Here is a 20,720-nt window from a genome sequence, read left to right on the forward strand (position 1 = left end):
AATTACTGGATATAGAGTTCAAAAACACAGTTATAAGTTTACTCAAGAATCTTCTAGAAATCTCCAAGGTACTTAGACTTTCAAGGATCTTAGTGAGAATGCCAAAAAAAATGGAAAAGGACCAGTCAGAAATTAAGTATACACTGACTAAAATAAAGAATAATATACAGGGATTCAACAGTAGACTAAAGGATCCTGAGAATCAAGTCAATGATTTGAAATACGAGGATGCAAAAAACACCCGACCAGAAGTGCAAAAAGAAAAAATCCAAAAATATGAAGATAGTGTAAGGAGCCTCTGGGACAACTTCAAGCGTACCAACATCCGAATTATAGGGGTGCTAGAAGAAGAGAGAGAGAGAGAGCAAGATATTGAAAAGCTACTTGAAGAAATAATGACAGAAAACTTCCCCTACCTGGTGAAGAAATACACTTACAAGTCCAGGAAGCACAGAGAACCCCAAACAAGAGGAACCCAAAGGGGACCACACCAAGATACACATAATTAAAATGCTAAGGGCAAAAGACAAAGAGAGAATCTTAAAAGCAGCAAGAGAAATGTAGTTAGTTACCTACAAGGGAGTTCCCATAGGAATGTCAGGCGATTTCTTAACAGAAATTATGCAGGCCAGAAGGGAGTGGCAAGAAATATTCAAAGTGATGAATAGCAAGAACCTACAACCAAGATTACTTTACCCAGCAAAGCTATCATTTAGGATTGAAGGTCAGATACAGAGCTTCACAGACAAGAAAAAGCTAAAGGAGTTCATCACCACCAAACCAGTATTGTATGAAATGCTGAAGGGTATTCTTTAAGAAAAGGAAGAAGAAAAAGATAAAATATATGAACAACAAAATGGCAACAAATACCTATCTATCAACAATTGAATCTAAAAATCAAACGAATAAAAAATCTGATGAACAAAATAAACTGGTGAATGGAATAGAACCAGGGGCATGGAAATGGAACAGACTGACGTTCTCAGAGGGAAGGGTGTGTGTGTTGGGGGCCTGGGGGGGTCCGGGAAGAGATTAGACAAAGATCTTATATGCATGTATGCATTACCTATGGACACAGACAGTAAGGTGGCGAGGGCCTGGGGTGGGGTGAGAACTGGGTGGAGGGGAGCTATGGGGGAATAAAGAGGGGCATCCATAATAATCTCAACAATAAAGATTAATTTTTTAAAAATGCCAGTACATCTCAATAATACTGTTCAAGATCTTAGTCTTAACATCAGGTCTAAGAGTAACTGTTGAACATCATCAGATTGGCTTAAATTGGTTAAATGTCAGTGGTTCAATGATTAACAAATGATTTCAAAATTTTGTTTCATTTAATATTTTTCTTGATGTACCTGCATTGAGTATAAAAGACAGTTTATTAGGTATTTAAAGTATTTGGCCTTTATATTAAATTATTTAAGTAACCAAAGAAGCAATTAGTTGCATGATATGATGGGAAAGTATGCTAATTTTGAGACTTAAGTTTGAATCTAGGCTTAAGGTGTGGGGTAATCAATTTTATCAGACTGTTACTCTAGGAAATTTTGCCTGGCTGAACAGTATATGCAAATTATAACACTAGCTTTTACCTAATTTTTGTGGTTTCATCATACACAGATTACTCATGATAAAGAAAAAGCAGAACGGAAAAGAAAAGCTGAAGCTGCTAGGCTGCACCGCCAGAAGATCATGGCTCAAATGTCTGCCTTACAGAAAAACTTCATTGAAACTCACAAGCTCATGTATGATAGTGCGTCAGAAATGTCTGGAAAAGAGGACTCCATTATGGAGGAAGAGAGGTAAAACAAAGCAAAACTAAAAACTAGCAAATCCATTTTGGGAAGAAAAGTACATATTCACTCCAATAACGTTTTTCCAAATATATTTTATAGTAAGAAATTACACTATTTTTAAAGACAAAAAGAGAGGAAGATGTGAACAGAAGTAATAGAAATTGACTCCTGTTGTCTTATATACATGGGCTTTTTTAGATACACATTTACATATCAGTTCATATATTCCACATCATTTTTATTATCTATACTAATGAAAGGGCAATATGCTATTTAGACCAGACGTCTTCTGGATGTCCTCCCTGACAAAACCAGGCCCGGGCACTTGTGGCTGTGGCTGGCCCAGGTGAAGCCGTCTACAGCCCCAGGCGCCTGCAGCCGGCCAGGCAAAGCCACCCACAATCCCGGATACCTGCGGCCCAGCCCAGGCAAAGCCAGCCCAGGTCCCAGGTGCCTGCAGCTGGCCAGAGGGAGGGAAGCCCAGGTCCCAGGTGCCTGCGGCCAGCCAGAGGAGGGAAGCGTGGGTCCAGGGTGCAGGGGCCAAGTTAGAGGCGGTTAGGGGCGATTAGGCCGGCAGGGGACCAGTTAGGGGCGATCAGGCAGGCAAGCAGGCAGAGCTGGTTAGGGGCGATCAGGCAGGCAGGCAGGCAGAGGGGTTAGGGGCAATCAGGCAGGCAGGCAGGCGAGCAGTTAGGAGCCAAGGTCCTGGATTGTGAGAGGGATGTCCTCCAAGGAATCTCAGATTGGAGAGGGTGCAGGCCGGGTTGAGGCACCCCCTCTCCCCGGCCATGCATAAATTTCGTGCACCAGGCCTCTAGTCTATGTATATAAAAGCCTAAGCGACTGAACAATAGGTCAACTGATCGCTATGATGCACACTGACCACCAGGGCGCAGACGCTCAATACAGGAGCTGCACCCTGGTTGTCAGTGCGCTCCCACAACCAGCCTCCTGTTACTGGCCAACTTCCCGCAGTGCTTCCCCCCAGCTGGCCAACCTCCCGTGGTCCCGTCCCCTGGCCAGCCGGCCCCGATCGGGACTGGGTGAGACTGCCCCAATCAGCCCCGATCGCCGGCCAGGCTGAGGGACTCCACCCGTGCACAAATTCATGCACCGGGCCTTTAGTTTCTAATAATGATTACAATTATTGCAGACTGAAAAAAAAATCCTTCACAAAAAGGTGGTTTATATTTTTATGTTTTTCTTTAAGAGATAGAAGACAACGCATATAGTTGTCATGGATAGCACATTGGAATGGGAATATGTAAGTCTGGTTTTCTGAGCCCTATGGTATGCTCTTGGGAAAAAGAGCATTATCATCGATTAGCCTTTTGAGAGCCATGGTTTGTGGGCTGTATATATAGATACAATCAGAATAGGGAGGAGGCAAAAATAACGGTAGTTTGAAAAGCATTCCAATTTAAAATATTGTAAATACTTCCTATTCTTATTTTTAAAAACAAGCTTTCACAACTCTTTAAAATAATTTGTATTGTGGATACTTTTGGGAAATTGTTTTGCAGTAACAGTAGAAACATTATACTCCACATAATGTGTCTGTAATCCTGAAGCTGAGCATGCTAGCAAACTACAAACAATGATGACTGTATATTTTAAAGATTTTTTTAAAAAATGGTATGAAGGTAAGCTATCCTTGGCTGACTGTGGTAATAACACTAGAAATTAATACAAAACTTTAAAACAATAAGCAGAAAGTCCCAACTCTCTAGTTTTACATATTAACAATGTACTATTTAGAAAGTAATGGAAAAGAGTACTGTATGTTTATCAAAACAAGGAAATGTATTCAGGGTTAATTAATGGCTTTAATGCTTTCATTATTTATGCTTTCATTATTTCTTTTTATTGCCTGATTGATTGCACAAAGATTATGAATGTGCTCTCATTAAAAACAACTCAAATTAATAAGTCCCCTTTGACCATTCTCTATATTCCTGATTTTTCTTCACAGATAACCATTGCTATACATAATTTTTGTTCTAGACCTCTTCTTTTGTCTTCAATCATTTATTAACAGGTGTACATAAAGAAATAATGAGTCTTGTGTTTTTTAGTGGCTTATTTTTATTTTAGCATGCCTTTTGTTTTGCAGCTTGCTTTTTCCCCCTCACTGTTTTATAATTTTTTTCATGTCAATATATATAGATGTATAGTATAGAGTCTACATCATTCTTTAAGACTGCTGCATAGTTTTCTATACTGTGAATATATACACAATATTTACTTTGGACATTTAAGTTTCCCCCTTACTTCCAAACTTTTTCTTATTGTAAACAACATGTGTGTGTGCAGAACATTTTTTATGTGCCCCCTTGTGCAGTTGTACAATTACTTCTCAAGGGTGGAATCTAATAAGTGAAAGGGCTAAGTCGTAATTATTTAAAATTTTAATACATACTGCCATGTTTCCCTCCAAAGTAGAGTTACCAATTTCTACTCCCAACAGTATATAAGAGTGTCTATTTTCCTCATTCTCACCAATACTTACTATATTGGTACTTGAAAATGTTGGATATAATCAAAATTGGTGTCAGACCAAGTTTTCCTGATTACTAGTTAGTACCAGGTTGGATATCTTTTCATGTGAGAGTTCACTAGCCTGCTACATTTTGTCTTCCAGGAACTGCCTGTTATTATCCTTTGCCCATCTATTGAGTGCGTTGCTTTTGTCTTATTGATTTATAGAAGTCCTTTAAAATTATGGATACTAAACTTGTTGCATGTTTTTCATATTCCCGTTTCTTTAACATTAATTATGAAGTTTAGCCATAGAGAAGTTTTCAGTGTTGATAAAACAGATTTATTAGTCTTTTTGAGTTTTAACATTTTATATTATGTTTAAGAAGGCTTTTCCTATCCCAGAGTCACAAATATAGTATTACATTTTTAAAACAAAAACAATTACATGGTTATATTAATTCACTTTCCTCTAAAAATCAAATAATAGAGTTAAAGCTGAAGTTCTATTTGAGCACTTTCCCAAACCCTGGACCCCTTTCTGCCCTTTTTGAGAGATATAAATTTTACATAGACCTTGTCATAGTTTTTTACTGTGCTATTACACAATGAATATATGCAGCCATAGGAATCATATAGTATCATTCAGCCTTTTGTTTTATTTGCATAATATATGGCATTATGTACATATTCTGCAACTTTGCACATGATAGTATGTTTTGGAAATTTATATATGTTGTTAGACTGTTTATCAGTCTTGACATTTGGGCAGCCATTCTTTTTCATGCTCCATGAATTGCAGGCCATTTAACCTCTCTGGTCCCTCATCCACTAAACACTAGTGGTGTCCCCTAGTCCTTATGATAACCAAAAACTAAACCTTACCCACATATTGCTGGATGCCTTCTAGGAGGTGGTGCCACACCTAGCTGAGACCCACCTTTTAAAAACTGCATAGTATTCTGTATTATGTAATTCCATTTACATTGATAATGAACATTTAAATTATTCCTCATTTATTGAATGATCTATGACATTTTAGAGAGCTTCTTGTACAGATAGTAGTATTGCAGAGTAGTTCAGAGTATGGCCTAGGAAGTCAGACCACTTGGGTTAAATCCTGGCTCTGCTATTTCCTAGTGATACGTCATTAGGTAAGTCTCTTAATATCTTTGGCCTCAGTTTCTTCATCTGAAAAATGGAGGTAACAATAGTACCTACCTCAGAGGGTTGTTGGAAGGATTAAATGGGTTAACATAATGTAAAGAATTTGAAAGTGTGCCTCACATCACAATTAGTGCTTAATAAATATTTACTATTATTATTATTACATTACTAGAGGCCCGATGCACAAAATTCGGGCAAAGGCCTTGGCCCTGGACCCTGTCTGCCACCTCTGCAGCTGGGGGTCTCTGCTGCGGCCCCTGTCTGCTGTGGCTTTGTCCAGAAGGACAGTCTAATTAGCATATTACCCTTTTATTATTATAGATTATTGCACACATTGACCCTAAGAATTGGTAAATCATTTAAAGTGTAACATTTTTAATAGCTACCAAAACAGAATAGAAACTTAAATTACTAATAAGAGGGAATAGATAAAACTATTAAAGCACATATAGTAAGACTACTGTGCAGCCGTTTAAAAATAAAGTTTCTAAAGACATTTTAATGACATAAAATATTGAAATATAAGTGAATAAAAGCAGTATGCAAATGTATATATGTAATATGATCTTAATTATGTAAAAATGTTCTAAATAGAAAGACTGGAAAGAAATACACAAGTAATTATTTCTAGGTTGTGAGAGTATAATTATAATGCATCTTACTTTCTTCTTTATACTTTTCTAGATTTTCTAAATTTTCCTAATAAGTATGTTTTACTTTTATAATCAGAGTAAAAACAGATACCTAGCTTCTTGGTACATTCTACTTTGTGATCTACTCTTTTTGTACTTAGCAACACAAAATGTACTTTATAATAAGCAAATTCACTAATAAAAGCCAGAAATATCAGGGGCTGGGGGGATTTTAAGCTAATATTACTAAATATAATTTTTATTTTGTTTTTATTAAAGTTCTTGCCCTATGATTACTTAAAATCTACCAAGATATAATACAAGTGACCAAAACATGTATCCTCATTTCTGGTCGTTTCTCTTGGTAGCACCCCACCAGTCAGTGACTACTCTAGAATTGCTTTGGGTCCTAAACGAGGTCCATCTATTACTGAAAAGGAGGTGCTGACATGCATCCTCTGCCAAGAAGAACAAGAGGTGAAAATAGAAAATAATGCCATGGTATTATCGGCCTGTGTCCAGAAATCCACCGCCTTAACCCAGCACAGGGGGAAACCCATAGAATTCTCAGGGGGTATGTATTGTATAATAAATATACTTTTGAGCATTTCTTTTCATATTATATAATTAGAAAAACTACTATCTGGAAGAACTTTGGGAGCAAGATTGTATTTAGCCTTATTTGGTCAAATCACAGTTTACCTATATGTAAAATGGACTCTTGGGTCTTTACGTGCCATACTGGCTTTGTTTTATTTTTTAATTTTAATTCTTGTTAGCCCTCTCTCTCTCTCTCTCTCTCTGCTCCCCTCCTCATTTCTCATTGCTCTTATCTTTTGAAAGTAGGATGCAAGTATCATGATTTTTCATCCCTAAATTTTTCCACATGCATTTTCTAAAACTAAGGACAATCCGTTAGGTACTACCATACCATTATAACTGTAAGAAAATTAATAATATTTCAGGAATATTGCCTAATACGAAATCAATACTTGAATTTCTCCAGCTACCCTTAAAACATCTTTTATTAACTAGACATTTTCATTTAGGATCCAGACATGTTTTATGTGTTGCTCTAGTTGTGTCTCTTTTAGTCTTTTTTAATCTAGAATAGTCACTTGCCTTTTTTCTTTCCTTGATAATAACTTTTTTTGAAGAATGCAAGACAGTAGTCTTATACAGCATCTTACATTGTGGATATGTCTGATTGTTGCCTCATGATCAGGTTCCTGGTAAGCATTTTCTTGGCAAGAAATTAATTAGCCAATGTATTGCACTTATATCACAACAAGAGATAGCTTTATTTTTAAAATACCCTATTGATTTTAACATTTACTGAATACTTACCATATGCCAGGCACAGAATAAGTGCTTTCTGTGTATTTAATCACTTAATCCATATAATAGCCCTATGAATTAGGTACCAACATGGGCTCCATTTTATAGACAAAGGAACTGAGGCACAGAGAAGTAAATTGCCCAAGACCATGACTTATAAGTACGTAATGAAACCAAATTTTGAATCCTGTAGTGTGTGCTTATATCCAGTGGATTATAATGCCCCTAAATATCCCTTAAAATTACCCAGTCAAATTACAAAAGGAAATTTGCTTGAGTCAGAGATAATAACTTCAACAACCAAGATAATGCAACTTAAACCTAATGTTCAAAATAAAAATATAAATCAAGAATAGAACTAGTCATTAATCCATACTAATTTTAGAATCATTTTTATATTTTCCTCTTTTTAATTAATATTGAGAATACAGATTCTGCTATCATGGTAGTGTGACACTTTTCTTGCACATACCTTAGAAAGTTTATGATTAGAATTTTAGATGTGATAACCTCTTCCCCCCACCCCCATTTTTATGACTGTGGGAGAGATGAATATAATATCTATCATTTTTGTCTTCCTATACCAGAATCCCTGGACCCACTTTTCATGGATTCAGACTTGGCATATGGAACTTATACAGGAAGCTGTGGTCATGTAATGCATGCGGTGTGCTGGCAGAAGTAAGTTGTCTTTCTGACATATTCTTGAAAGAAACTAGGAATATTGAAGTTCACTAAAGGCCACGAAAAAGCATATTTTCTCATGTCTTCTTTCCTTCCTTGTTTGAATAATTGAAGTGGTTTTAATTACTAATTTCATTTGTATGATACTCATTACATTACCACTCTTAGAAATTGGTGTGTAAAGTTACAAACTTAAATTTCACTTAATTCATGATTCCTTTGCACCTGTTCTTTTTTTATTAATATATTTTTAAAATTGATTTGAGAGAGGAAGGGAGAGGGAGTGAGAGATAGAAACATCGATGAGAGAGAATCATTGATCAGCTGCCTCCTGCACACTCCCTACTGGGGATGGAGCCTGCTACCCAGGCATGTGCCCTGACCAGGAATCGAACAGTGACCTCCTGATTCATAGGTCGACACTCAACCACTGACCCACACCAGCCAGGCTGCACTTGCTCTTCACAAACTAATTAGTTGCTCAATATTTGTGTAAAAGAAACAGTAACCTTTATAAAAATTTCATTCCCCTCAAAACAGAGTGAAACATACTTTTTAAAAAATATATATTTTTATTGATTTCAAAGAGAAAGGGAAAGGGAGAGAGAGATAGAAACATCAATGATGAGAGAGAATCATTGATTGGCTGCCTCCTGCACACCCCCTACTGGGGATCGAGCCCGGAACGTGGACATGTGCCCTTGACCTGTATCGAACCCAGGACCCTTCAGTCCGCAGGCCGCTGCTCTGTCCACGGAGCCAAACCGGCTAGGGCTGAAACATAATTTTGAGATAGAATAGGACAAGAAATTCTAGTTCTATCTCCAAAAGAAATAACAATTCAGAAATGTAATTACTGGGAAATCTTTTGTATAGGCTTTACTCTTTTGGCATTGTATTAAAATGAATAATTTTCCTAATTAGCCAATGGCTACTTCAGTTGGTCATTAGAAACTGAAGAAAATAGTGTCTACATTCTATCTCCATGTTGCTGAGGCAGGAGATAAGTTATGATTAAGCAAAATAATTTAAAAATCTTTTTCTACCCTGCTGAATCCTTCAGTTTTACCCCAATAGAATGGGCATCCTATTTCTTCTATAATTGTAATTGTGTATTTTTGCATGTGGATTTTAAAGATGTACATTGAGGCCAAAATTTCAGATTTTTCTCACTTGGATTAGAACAAGGATACATGAGAATGGACCTATGTCTTGGAATTTTGCAGATATTTTGAAGCTGTACAGTTGAGCTTTCAGCAGCGTATTCACGTTGACCTTTTTGACTTGGAAAGTGGAGAATATCTTTGCCCCCTCTGCAAGTCTCTGTGCAATACTGTGATCCCCATTATTCCTTTGCAGCCTCGAGCAATAAACAGGTATATTTTAATTTATGTTTTGGTTAATTTCATAAAAAGATGTCTTTAATTTTTTCAGTATGCATATTTTGGTTAGATTACTAGTTTCTTTTTTGGTATTTAAAGTAATATTTTTTAATTTCATAACATGCTACTTGAAAATATGATTAAAATTAGCTCCAATTCTTGGTCTCTAAAATAATTGGAATATTCATTTACTCAAATCTATGGGTTTTTTGTTTTGTTTTTTTGTTTTTTTTTCAAATCTATGTTTTATGTAAATCTTCCAACTGAATTGGTACTTCCAGATAGTAGCAATAGAATTTTAATCTCTCTCAGCATTCACAGAAGGAGAAAAGATGCAAAGATTTGTTTTTTTCATATAGTTCTTTGCCACCATTAGATTTGCTATTTGGAGTTTGGTTCCTCTAAATGTCTTTGTAGTATTAATTTTAATTCTATTTTTTGGCAGATCCAAATGTTAGCGTTTTAGAGACATGGGCAAAATGTTAACTATACAAGTAAATAAAAAATACCTGATTCATCTTGTAACTGCAGTTTAACAGCAAATTCATTAGTTTTTAATGAAAACTAGAACACTCACTTGTGTATTTCTTTTTCTCACTGTTCTACTTGATGATAATAATACTATTTATTGTTACTATTTTAGTTTCTTTAAAAACTTATTGAATTTATAATGATAACATAAAAGAAAATGGTTTTGTTAATAAAATACTTTTAACATTTTTCCACAACAAAAGAATTAAAAGGTTATAGATTTGACAAGTAGGGTCGATAAGTAGCTGTTTCTCTACTATTCCATTCATTAGAAAATCTAATTTGGATATTGTCATTTACTCAACACGTGGGAATATAGAATGTCATCTTTTGGAAAATGGTGGCATCAGAACGATTTATCTGTCTTTTTCCCAGTAATTGAGGTTATTTTGTTAAAAAGTCTAATGACGTAGGTACTATTATTTCCATTTAAAGATAAGGAATTGAAGACTATGAATAGTTTTTATTTATCCCAAGAAAGACCCAGGATTTGAACCCAGACCTGACTCCAAAGCCATACCTAACTATACAGGCGAAAACAAAGATAAAATAAATCATAATAAAATAGTGATTTTCCAACTTCTTGTTAGCCTTTTTTACATAATGGTTCCCCAAATAAGGATTCTTAAACATAGGAATTATTCTCTGCAGCCGTGATTCTCAACCTTCCTAATGCCGTGACCCTTTAATACAGTTCCTCATGTTGTGGTGACCCCCAATGTCATTGTTACAAATTGAACATCATTAAAGCATAGTGATTAATCACAAAAACAATATGTAATTATATATGTATTTTCCAATGGTCTTAGGCGACCCCTGTGAAAGGGTCATTCAACCCCCAGGTTGAGAACCGCTGCTCTACAGGAACATTCAGCACCTTCTTTAAGAATACGGTGCTTCAGGGCAATTCTTTCTCAAGTTAAACTGATCCTTACAACTGGTTCTCTGAATCCTGTGACGTTTTTTTTAAGCTATAGTAACACTTTTGTTACTTAGGATCTGAAATACATAATTATACATAACATTTTTATTAGACAATAGAACTTACCTATGTAATTCTGTTTGCCACTTTTATTTTTAGAAAATCAACATCAGTATAATCTAAGATTATTAAAGTTAAGAGCACATAAAAACTTTATCAAAACTAATAATAAACTAGTATTTTTAAAGAAAAATGGTCATAATCAGTCATAATACACTGAGAACTAAAAGAATTCTTAGATCAAGTTTGTAGCTAGATATGTGAATTTGGGCACAGTTTATTATATATTTTAACTTCACTGTCATTCAAATAAGTGGTCAGATTGGGACCATCCAGATTACAACTCCTCAGATCCATAAGGGACACACTCAGGGGGCAGACTCAGTGAGCACCAAAGCCCCACTGAAGCAAGTCTTGCCCCAGAAGGGTGTCTCCAGCACAGAAGTTCTCCCACTGTAGACACAGCTGATTCTCACAGACAATTGGCCTGGAGGTCAATTCCTCCCAGTGATACCTACAACAATCAAGGCTTAACTACAATAAGACTGTGCACAAAGCCCACAAAGGGGTGCACCAAGAGTGTCCACCTCAGGTAATTGGGGAGGCTGAGCCACTGGGCCAAATAGAACACCTAGCACAGAAAGCCACTCTATCAACACAGGGAGGCATAAAAAATGCAGAGACAAAGAAACAGATCACAAATGACAGAAATGGAGGAAAGCAAACTACTGGATATAGAGTTCAAAATCACGATTATAAGGTTTTTCAAGAATTTTCTAGAAACCGCCAATAAATTTAGTGAGACCCTCAAGGATATGAAAAAGGACCAACTAGAAATTAAGCATACACTGACTGAAATAAAGAATAATATACAGCAGACAAGAGGATCCCAAGAATCAAGTCAAAGATTTGAAATACAAAGAAGTAAAAAATACCCAACCGGAAAAGCAAAAAGAAAAAAAAATCCAAAAATATCAAGATAGTGTAAGGAGCCTCTGGGACAACTTCAAGCGTACCAACATCTGAATTATAGGGGTGCCAGAAGAAGAGAGAGAGCAAGATATTGAAAACCTATTTGAAGAAATAATGACAGAAAACTTCCCCTACCTGGTAAAAGAAAAAGACTTATAAGTCCAGGAAGCACAGAGAACCCCAAACAAAAAGAATCCAAAGGGGACCACACCAAGACACATCATAATTAAAATGCCAAGAGCAAAAGACAAAGGGAGAATCTTAAAAGCAGCAAGAGAAAGACAGTCAATTACCTACAAGGGAGTACCCATACAACTGTCAGCTGATTTCTCAACAGAAACTTTGCAGGCCAGAAGGGAGTGGCAAAAAATATTCAAAGTGATGAACAGCAAGAACCTACAACCAAGATTACTTTACCCAGCAAAGCTATCATTCAGAATTAAAGGTCAGATAAAGAGCTTCACAGATAAGGAAAAGCTAAAGGAGTTCATCACCACCAAACCAGTATTATATGAAATGCTGAAAGGTATTCTTTAAGAAGAGAAAGAAGAAAAAGGTAAAGATACAAATTATGAACAACAAATACACATCTATCAACAAGTGAATCTAAAAATCAAATGAACAAATAATCTGATGAACAGAGTAAACTGGTGAATATAATAGAATCAGGGGCATAGAAAGGGAGTGGACTGACTATTCTCGGCGGGGGAAAGGGGTGTGGGGGATGTGGGAAGAGACTGTACAAAAATCGTACACCTATGGATGAGGACAGTGGGGGCGGGTAAGGGAAGAGGGTGGGGTGGGAACTGGGTAGAGGGGAGCTATGGGGGGAAAAAAGAGGAACAACTGTAATAATCTGAACAATAAAGATTTATTTTTAAAAAATAAAAATAAATAAAAAGGCAAGAAAAATGTAAAAAAAAAAAAAAAAAGAGTTCATAACTACCAATCAGAAAGGATATATGCACCCCTATGTTCATAGTAGCACAATTTACAATAGCTAAGATTTGGAAACAGCCTAACTGCCCATCAAGAGATGAGTGGATTAAAAAAAACTGTGGTACATCTATACAATGGAATACTACACTGCTGTAAAAAAAAAGAAGGAACTCTTACCATTTGCAACAGCATGGATGGAACTGGAGAGCATTGTGCTAAGCAAAATAAGCTAGGCAGAGAAAAATAAATATCACATGATCTCACTCATTTGTGGAATATAATAAACAGCATAAACTGATGAACAAAAGTAGAGACAGAGACAGAGAAGCATCAAACAGACCATCCAACCTAAGAGGGAAGGTGTAGGGGGTGGGGTGGGTAAGAGATCAATCAAAGGACTTGTATGCATGCATATGAGCATAACCAATGGACACAGACAATAGGGGGGTGAGGGCATGTTCTGGGGGGTGGGAAAGGCTGGGGAGAGGTCAATGTGGGAAAAAGGAGACTTAGGTAATACTTTAAAAAATAAAGAATTTTTTTAAAAGTTCATAACTAATGGGGATGTTGTGAAAAATAAATGAGATGTAATCCATGTAAAGAAGAAAAAAAAAGAGCTAGGGCCCTGAGGTAGGTACATAGTCAGCATGTTCAAGGCACAGCAAGAAGGCAGCATGGTTGGAATGGAGCAAGTGAAAAGCCAGATCAAAAAAGGGCTATGAATGAGCTAAGATTATATTTTATGTGTGATGGGAAACCATTGGAGTGTTTTGAACAGGGGAGTGATCTGATCTGATTTACATTTTTAAATGAACCCTCTGGTTTTGCTGTATGATGCATACACATATAATAATGAAACACCCTTGTGGAAGCAGGGTGTTTATTGAACTAGTTCAGATATGACTTCGATTAGGTTAATAATGGAGGTAGAGCCGAAGCCGGTTTGGCTCAGTGGATAGAGCGTCGGCCTGCAGACTGAAAGGTCCCAGGTTCGGTTCCGGTCAAGGGCGTGTTCCTGGGTTGCGGGCACATCCCCAGTAGGAGATGTGCAGGAGGCAGCTGATCGATGTTTCTCTCTCATCGATGTTTCTAACTCTCTATCTCTCTCCCTTCCTCTCTGTAAAAAATCAATAAAATATATTTTTTTTAAAAAATAATGGAGGTAGAAAGAGGTGATCAACTTAGGATATATTTAGAAGGCAAAACCTGTGAGACTAGCTGATAAATTAGAATGTGGAGTGTGAGGGAATCAGAGAAATCAGTGGCAACACCTAGTTTTTTATTTGAGCAACAAGGATGGTGATTCCAGCCCTGGCTGTTGTGGCTCTGGTTAGAGTGTTGGCCCATGCACCGAATGGTTGCAGGTTTGATTCCCAGTCAAGGGCACATATCTGGGTTGCAGGTTGCTCTCAGGTAGGGGAGCATGCAGGAGGCAACTAGTCGGTATGAGATCTCACATAGATATTTCTCTCCTTCCCTCCCTCTTTTCTCTTTGAAAAAGCAATGTGAAAAATATATTTCTGGTGAGGATTAACAAAACAGACAGACAAACAAAAAAGAATGGTGATTCGATGGGAATATGGGTGGAATCTTATTCCTTGTACTTTTAAAATTCCCCTCCCTCCCAAAACTACTTTTTTAGGCACATGTGCTCTATCACATAGGCAGTTAATCTAGAGGAATTTGACTTTTTCTTTTCTTCTTCTTCTTCTTTTTTTTTTTTTTAAATTCCATGTGGTCTTTTCTTCTTTTTAAAAAAATTTTTTTATTTATTTTAGAGAGTGAGGAAGGGAGAGGGAAAGAGAGAAACATTGATGTGATAGAGAAATATCAATTGGTTGTCCTGTATGTTCCCCGAACAGGAGTGGAACCCGCAACCTGGATGGGTGTGTGCCCTGACTAGGAATCGAATCTGTGACCCTTCAGTGCATGGGATGATGCTCCAACCAACTGAGCCACACCAGTCAGGGCAGAATTTGACTTCTTCATATAGCCATTTATCAAGGGAAGAACTCCACAAATTCAGCTTTTCAGCTTGACTTTGTGCCAATGGCTTTAATAAGTTTTCAATATCTCTTTTCAGTGAGAATGCAGAAGCTCTTGCTCAGCTTTTGACCCTGGCACGATGGATACCAACTGTTCTGGCAAGAATATCAGGTTATAATATAAAACATGCTAAAGGTTTGCTTAAAATTATCTTTTACTTAGCTATGTGGGATTTAAGTATCAGAATCTATAAATTTTCTAAGAAAAATGTACTTATCGCTCTTAAGATATAGTTTAAAAGTCTATATTTGTTAAGTATCAGAAAATAGAGGTTTTTATTTTTAGTTTTTATTTTAGTTTTAATCACTTTACTTGATTTAATAATTTTTTTTATACTGGGAGGCAGGATAGACAGTGATTAATCTGGAGTCACACTGTTTGGGTTTGAATCTTATATCCATCATTTACTGTTCATATGATCGTGGACAAGTTACTTACCCTCGACTTTCTAATTTATGAAGTGGGAATAATAATATTACCTATCTCATTGATTAAAGTGTTGAGTTATCCTATGGAAAGTAGAGCTGTAAATACTATATGTGTTAGCCATTACTATTACTAGTATTATTAATTTTATCATTAATAGTAACTACAAAGCCCTGACCGGTTTGGCTCAGTGGATAGAGCGTCAGCCTGCGGACTAAAGGGTCCCAGGTTCGATTCTGGTCAAAGACATGTACCTTGGTTGCGGGCACATCCCCAGTGCGGGTGTGCAGGAGGCAGCTGATCGATGTTTCTCTCTCATCGATGTTTCTAGCTCTCTATCCCTCTCCCTTCCTCTCTGTGAAAAATCAATAAAATATATTTTTAAAAAAATAGTAACTACAAAAACAACATTTTAAAACTGTTCTCTCATTTATATATATATATATTTACAGTTGGAGATAAGACTACCTAAAGACTGAGAAATAAACAATTCAGACAGATTAAGGAGAGAAATCAAAATTTGAAGAGTGATTAATATAGGCATTGAGTTTCCTGGGTCCCCCCCGCCTCCTTTATTTTCTAGCTTTGACCCCAAATCACAGAACTTTGTAACAGACATGACCAGCAACAAATTCAAGAGAGGTGCTCTCTGGCTATAGCACCAGGCAAAGAAGCCCCTGGAGAGTGTAAAGGAAATTCCTTTTGTGGTTCCCCCTACCTCTTCTGACCCTCTCCTGAGGCTAGCCCCAGTCATAGAGCTGCACTGCCATGTAGATGCCTAAATTCATAAGAGAAAGCCAGTCCCTCCAGCCAGAGGAATTAGAAAAAGGAGACCCCTGTGTTCCAAAGAATGCAGAGTGAATCCTCAATTATTTTTTTCTCTTGGAGCTAGAGATTAAGGGGGAAATTCCAGAGAGGAAGCGCTATAGAAGGGCAATCTATTTTTTAGATCAACACAAGTCTTGGGCTCCCTTCCAAGCTGTACATTGTACAGAACACGGCCCAAGAAGCCTAGCAACAGCTTTGAGATCGAAGCTACATTAAATCACCATTCAAGCCCCAGACTAATCCCTGAGTAGTTTGTATCCTGGCACACCCAAACAGTATAACGAAGGTGCTGAAAACTAACACTGGAACCAACCACATACAATGCAACAGAACTTGTTAAACCTAATTGGGTTAATTACCAACCAAAACAAAGTAAATTTTTCTAGAGAATTTTAACAGGAGCCATAACTGTACAATGTAATATTCAAGATACAATCCAGAATTACTCAATATACAAAGAACCTGACCATCATTCAACAACCAAATGCCAATTGCTGGAGTCCAATCCCAGCAGGTCCAGGGGTCCCCAAAGGTGTGGACCGAGTCGGCGAAGAATGAATGACATGGAAACTGGTTTCAGTTCATCAGCATAGCGAGGTTCTCCCTCCAGGATCTCCAGCAAAGTTCTGGTCAGGATCTCCAGCTAAGTTCTATTGCCAGGTTTTCTAGGTTCTCCAGCTAGGTTCTCCAGGTTCTCCAGCCAGGTTCAGTCACCAGGTTCTTTAGCCAGGTTCTATCCAGGTTCTTTTGCCATGTTCTGTCTAGGTTCTCCAGTGAAGTTCTGTAGCCAGGTTCTGTCCAGGATCTTTTGCCATGTTCTCTGGCTAGGTTTTGGTTAGGATCTGACCAGGATCTGATGTGGATCTGATGAGGATCTGATGTTTATTGTCTTGTTACATCCGTATTTATACCAGCCGATTTTAATCCTGTCAATTTCTATTACAAAGGTTAGGGCGTTTCTTATCTCCATTCCAGGGAGTAAAGATTATGTAGCTTAACTACCCGCCTGGCACTTAATTAAGGGGTTGTATCCCCTCCCTAACCTCAGGGAAAAATCCCCACCTGGGGAAACAACCTTTCTCAGAGAGGTGACCTTGGTTAAAACACATGGCACTAAGGAGAGCAAACATATTAAGAACAATATGCTATATATGCCAGGTCCCTTGAAACATATGCTGTGCAGATGTTTCTTTCCTGCAGCGACTGTGTCAAGTAGCAAGGATGGACCGGCTTCCGGCAGCCAATCCTTAGATGTTTTAATATTGAAATTTTCAGGCAGAAAGTTTAAAGCAGCCATATAATCATGAAACATTAGGTAAAGGTGAACATTCTTGAAATGAATGGAAAGATAGGAGTTGTCAGCAGAAAAAAACTAAAACTAAAAAAATCTAAATGGAAATAATAGAATTGAAAAAAAAAACCACTATACTAATAAAAAGGTAATATGCTAATTAACCGGGAGACCTTCTGGACAAAGCCATGGTGGCGGGGCCCAGGCAGAGGCGGTTAGGGGCTATCAGGCTAGGAGGGGAGGGCAGTTGGGCATGAGCAGGCCGGCAGGGTGTCGGGGGGTCGTTGGGGGTTAGCAGGCTGGCAGGGGGACACAGTTGGGGTTGAGTAGGCCGGCAAGGGGTGCAGTTGGGGGCGAGCAGGCCAGCAGGCGGGGGGTAGTTGGGGGTGGGCAGACCAGCAGTGGGGGGCTATTTGGGGCGATCAGGCCGGCATGGGGGGTAGTTGGGGGCAAGCAGGGGGGCAGTTGGGGGCAATCAGGCCAGCAAGGGGGGCGGCAGTTGGGGGCAAGAAGGCCAGTGGGGGCGAGCAGGCCATCAGGCAGAGTGGTTAAGGGCGATCAGGCAGGCAGGCAGGTGAGCAGTTAGGAGCCAGCGATCCCAGATAGCGAGAGGGATGTCCGACTGCCGGTTTAAGCCCAATCCCTATGGGTCCCAGATTGGAGAGGGTGCAGGCCGGGCTGAGGGACATCCCCCCCCAACCATGCACGAATTTTGTGCACCAGGCCACTAGTCTATAATAATAAAAGCATAATATGCTAATTAGACCAGACATCCTTCCAGACAACCTTCTGGATGAAGCCAGGGCTGCAAAGAAAGCCCGGGTGCCAGGTGCCTGCTGGCGGCCGGAGGGAAGCCTGAGTCCCGGGTGCCAGAGGGAAGCTCAGGTCCCAGGTGCTGGAGGGAAGGCGGTGCTGGCAGCTGGGGAAGGAAAACCTACTTTTGCACGAATTCTGTGCATCGGGCCTCTAGTATCCTATACAATAAAAGGCCACAGGCCATAAGCATCATGACTGAACAACCGCTCAACCAGTCGTCACAAGGTGGCATTGACCACCTCTCAGTCCCTCCCCCCGACCTGCGAGTGGTGGAGGGTTGGGACTGGCAAGCTGGCTGAACAGCTGACCTCTTGGTCCCTGCCCCGGCCCGCAGGCTCTGATGGATCAGTGATGGTGAACGGGGGAATCGGGGTGGGTGGTCGGAGAACCGGGCTGGCTGTCAGGCCGTTGGGATCACCAGCTTATCCCCAGCTTCTCAGGGGCTCAGGCCTGCGGAAAAGCAGGTGCCAGCGACTTCACCTCCATGCGTGTGCACCAGGCCACTGCTGATGGAGCGCGCTGCCCTTTCGGGCCGCTTTCGCCAGGGCAGGTTGGTTGCGTGGTGCCCCGCAGCTTCCATCAGCGCTTCAAGCAAGCCCCAGCGGTGGCGGCGGCACCCACGTGAGTGGCCCCAAGAGGGCAGCACGTTCCATCAGCAGCGGGCTGGGCACACACGCATGGAGATGAAGTCTCCAGCGCCTGCTTTCACACAGGCCTGAGCCCCCGAGCAGCTGGGGATGAGCTGGTGATCCCAAAGGCCTGACAGCCCGGCGGTGGAGGCAATGTTCAGCCTGTGGACTGCGAATGGGCAGAAGATATCCCTGCTCGCAGGAGGCTAGGCCTAGGGACCCTACCTGCACGATTTCATGCGCTGGACCTCTACTGAAATAATAATTAACTAGATGGGCTCAGTAGTAAAATGCAGATTGAGAGATAAGAGTCAGTAAATTTGAAATTAGATCAGTGGAAATTATCCTATCTGTAGAATAAACAGAAAAAGCAATGAAATAAAAAGAGATAGCCTTAGGACGTTATGGAATCATTTTTTATTCAATGTTTGTTCCTTTGAAGTCCCAAAAAGAAAAAGGATGGTACAGAAAAAACTTTTTTGAAGAAATAATGGCTAGAAACTTACCAAATTTGGTGAAAGACTTTAAATTGACAGATTTAAGAAGTACAGTGAACCTCGGACAGATAAACTTAAAGATAACCACACTCAGATCATATGCAAACTGCTAAAAAATAAAGATGAGGGGGGGAAATATTGAAAGCAACCAGAAAACAAAAACAAAAAACAACTTATTCCAGATAGGGGAACAACAGTTCTGATCTGATGAGGAAATGGGACCACAGAGAGGCTTAATGTTCACCCAAGGTCTTTGTAACAGTCAGTGGCAGAGCTAGGATTCAAACCCAGGCAGTTTGGTTACAAATCCTTTGCTCTTATTCACTAATATATGCTGCTTTACTAATAGAATACTATGTATTTATTAAAAATGAAATGATAAGGTGGAAAGTTATTGATGTGGAAAGACATTTCTGATCTATTAGTGAAAAAACAAGATACAGAACAGTACTATAGCTATTGTCCTTTTTTAAAAAGCATTGAGCCCTAGTGGGCTCAGTCCCCTCTCAGGGCACATACAAGAATCAACCAATTAATGCATAATAAATAGAACAACAAATCTCTTAATCTCTCTCTCTTTTTCTCTCACTCAAATCAATTTTTAAAAAAATCTAATGTGTAACAGTTATAGGGAGAACAGAAGACTATCGCACAAAGTTATCTGTATGGAGAAACTTTGAAAGATTTGTTATTTATTAGCTTTTTCAAAGTTTTTGAAAATGATCATATATAACTTTAAAAAGCTACAAAAGTGTGTGTCAGACTAAACTCTCATGATTTTTCTTTCTTTTTCCTTTTAATTTATAAGGAGAAAACCCAACAATTCCAGTATTATTTGATCAAGGGATGGGTGATTCCACTTTTGAGTTCCATTCTATCCTGAGTTATGGAATTCAGTCTTCGTAAGTATCTAAGTAATTAAGAGAAATTTGTAGATAGTCGTGAAAATTAGAGTAGAGAACAGTTCTTCCTTGCTTCTGTATTTTATTTTCTTTCTGTTTTATTTGTAAAATTGTTTCTTCATCCCATTTTTATCTTTTTTCTTTCTCCCTAGAGTTTTATTTGTATTAATAAAATTAAGTGGTTTGAAATACTAGAGTAATATATATTAGGGTGAACTATGCCTATAATTAACTATTTTTGTCCAACAATAATGCCATTTATATTTAGTCCAACCTACAAGAAGAGCAGAATTTAAGAGACTTCAATTAAAGTCACATCTAACTTGCTCTGTGACTTCTGAAAAGCTTCAGGTCACCTCCCCCTCCCCCAATTCATTTTTC

The 20,720-nt window shown here is 38.6% G+C and overlaps 1 protein-coding gene across 3 annotated transcripts in view; it reads left to right on the top strand.

Moving 5' to 3' along the window:
• Positions 1-20,720, top strand: part of UBR1 (ubiquitin protein ligase E3 component n-recognin 1) — a 141,416-nt gene that overhangs the window by 85,670 nt on the left and 35,026 nt on the right. For 2 of the 3 annotated variants that reach the window (XM_070424231.1, XM_070424248.1), the window contains exons 30-35: positions 1,624-1,805; positions 6,445-6,650; positions 8,002-8,095; positions 9,325-9,474; positions 14,988-15,085; positions 20,246-20,339. In XM_070424231.1, the coding sequence (XP_070280332.1) occupies positions 1,624-1,805; positions 6,445-6,650; positions 8,002-8,095; positions 9,325-9,474; positions 14,988-15,085; positions 20,246-20,339 (824 nt within the window). The remainder of the gene's footprint in view (positions 1-1,623; positions 1,806-6,444; positions 6,651-8,001; positions 8,096-9,324; positions 9,475-14,987; positions 15,086-20,245; positions 20,340-20,720) is intronic. The other variant, XM_070424241.1, reaches the window with a different exon arrangement.

Source organism: Myotis yumanensis, unplaced genomic scaffold (assembly GCF_028538775.1).
Source record: "Myotis yumanensis isolate MYYU_CA2020_CCGP unplaced genomic scaffold, mMyoYum1.0.hap1 SCAF_1, whole genome shotgun sequence".
Lineage (NCBI taxonomy): Eukaryota > Metazoa > Chordata > Mammalia > Chiroptera > Vespertilionidae > Myotis > Myotis yumanensis.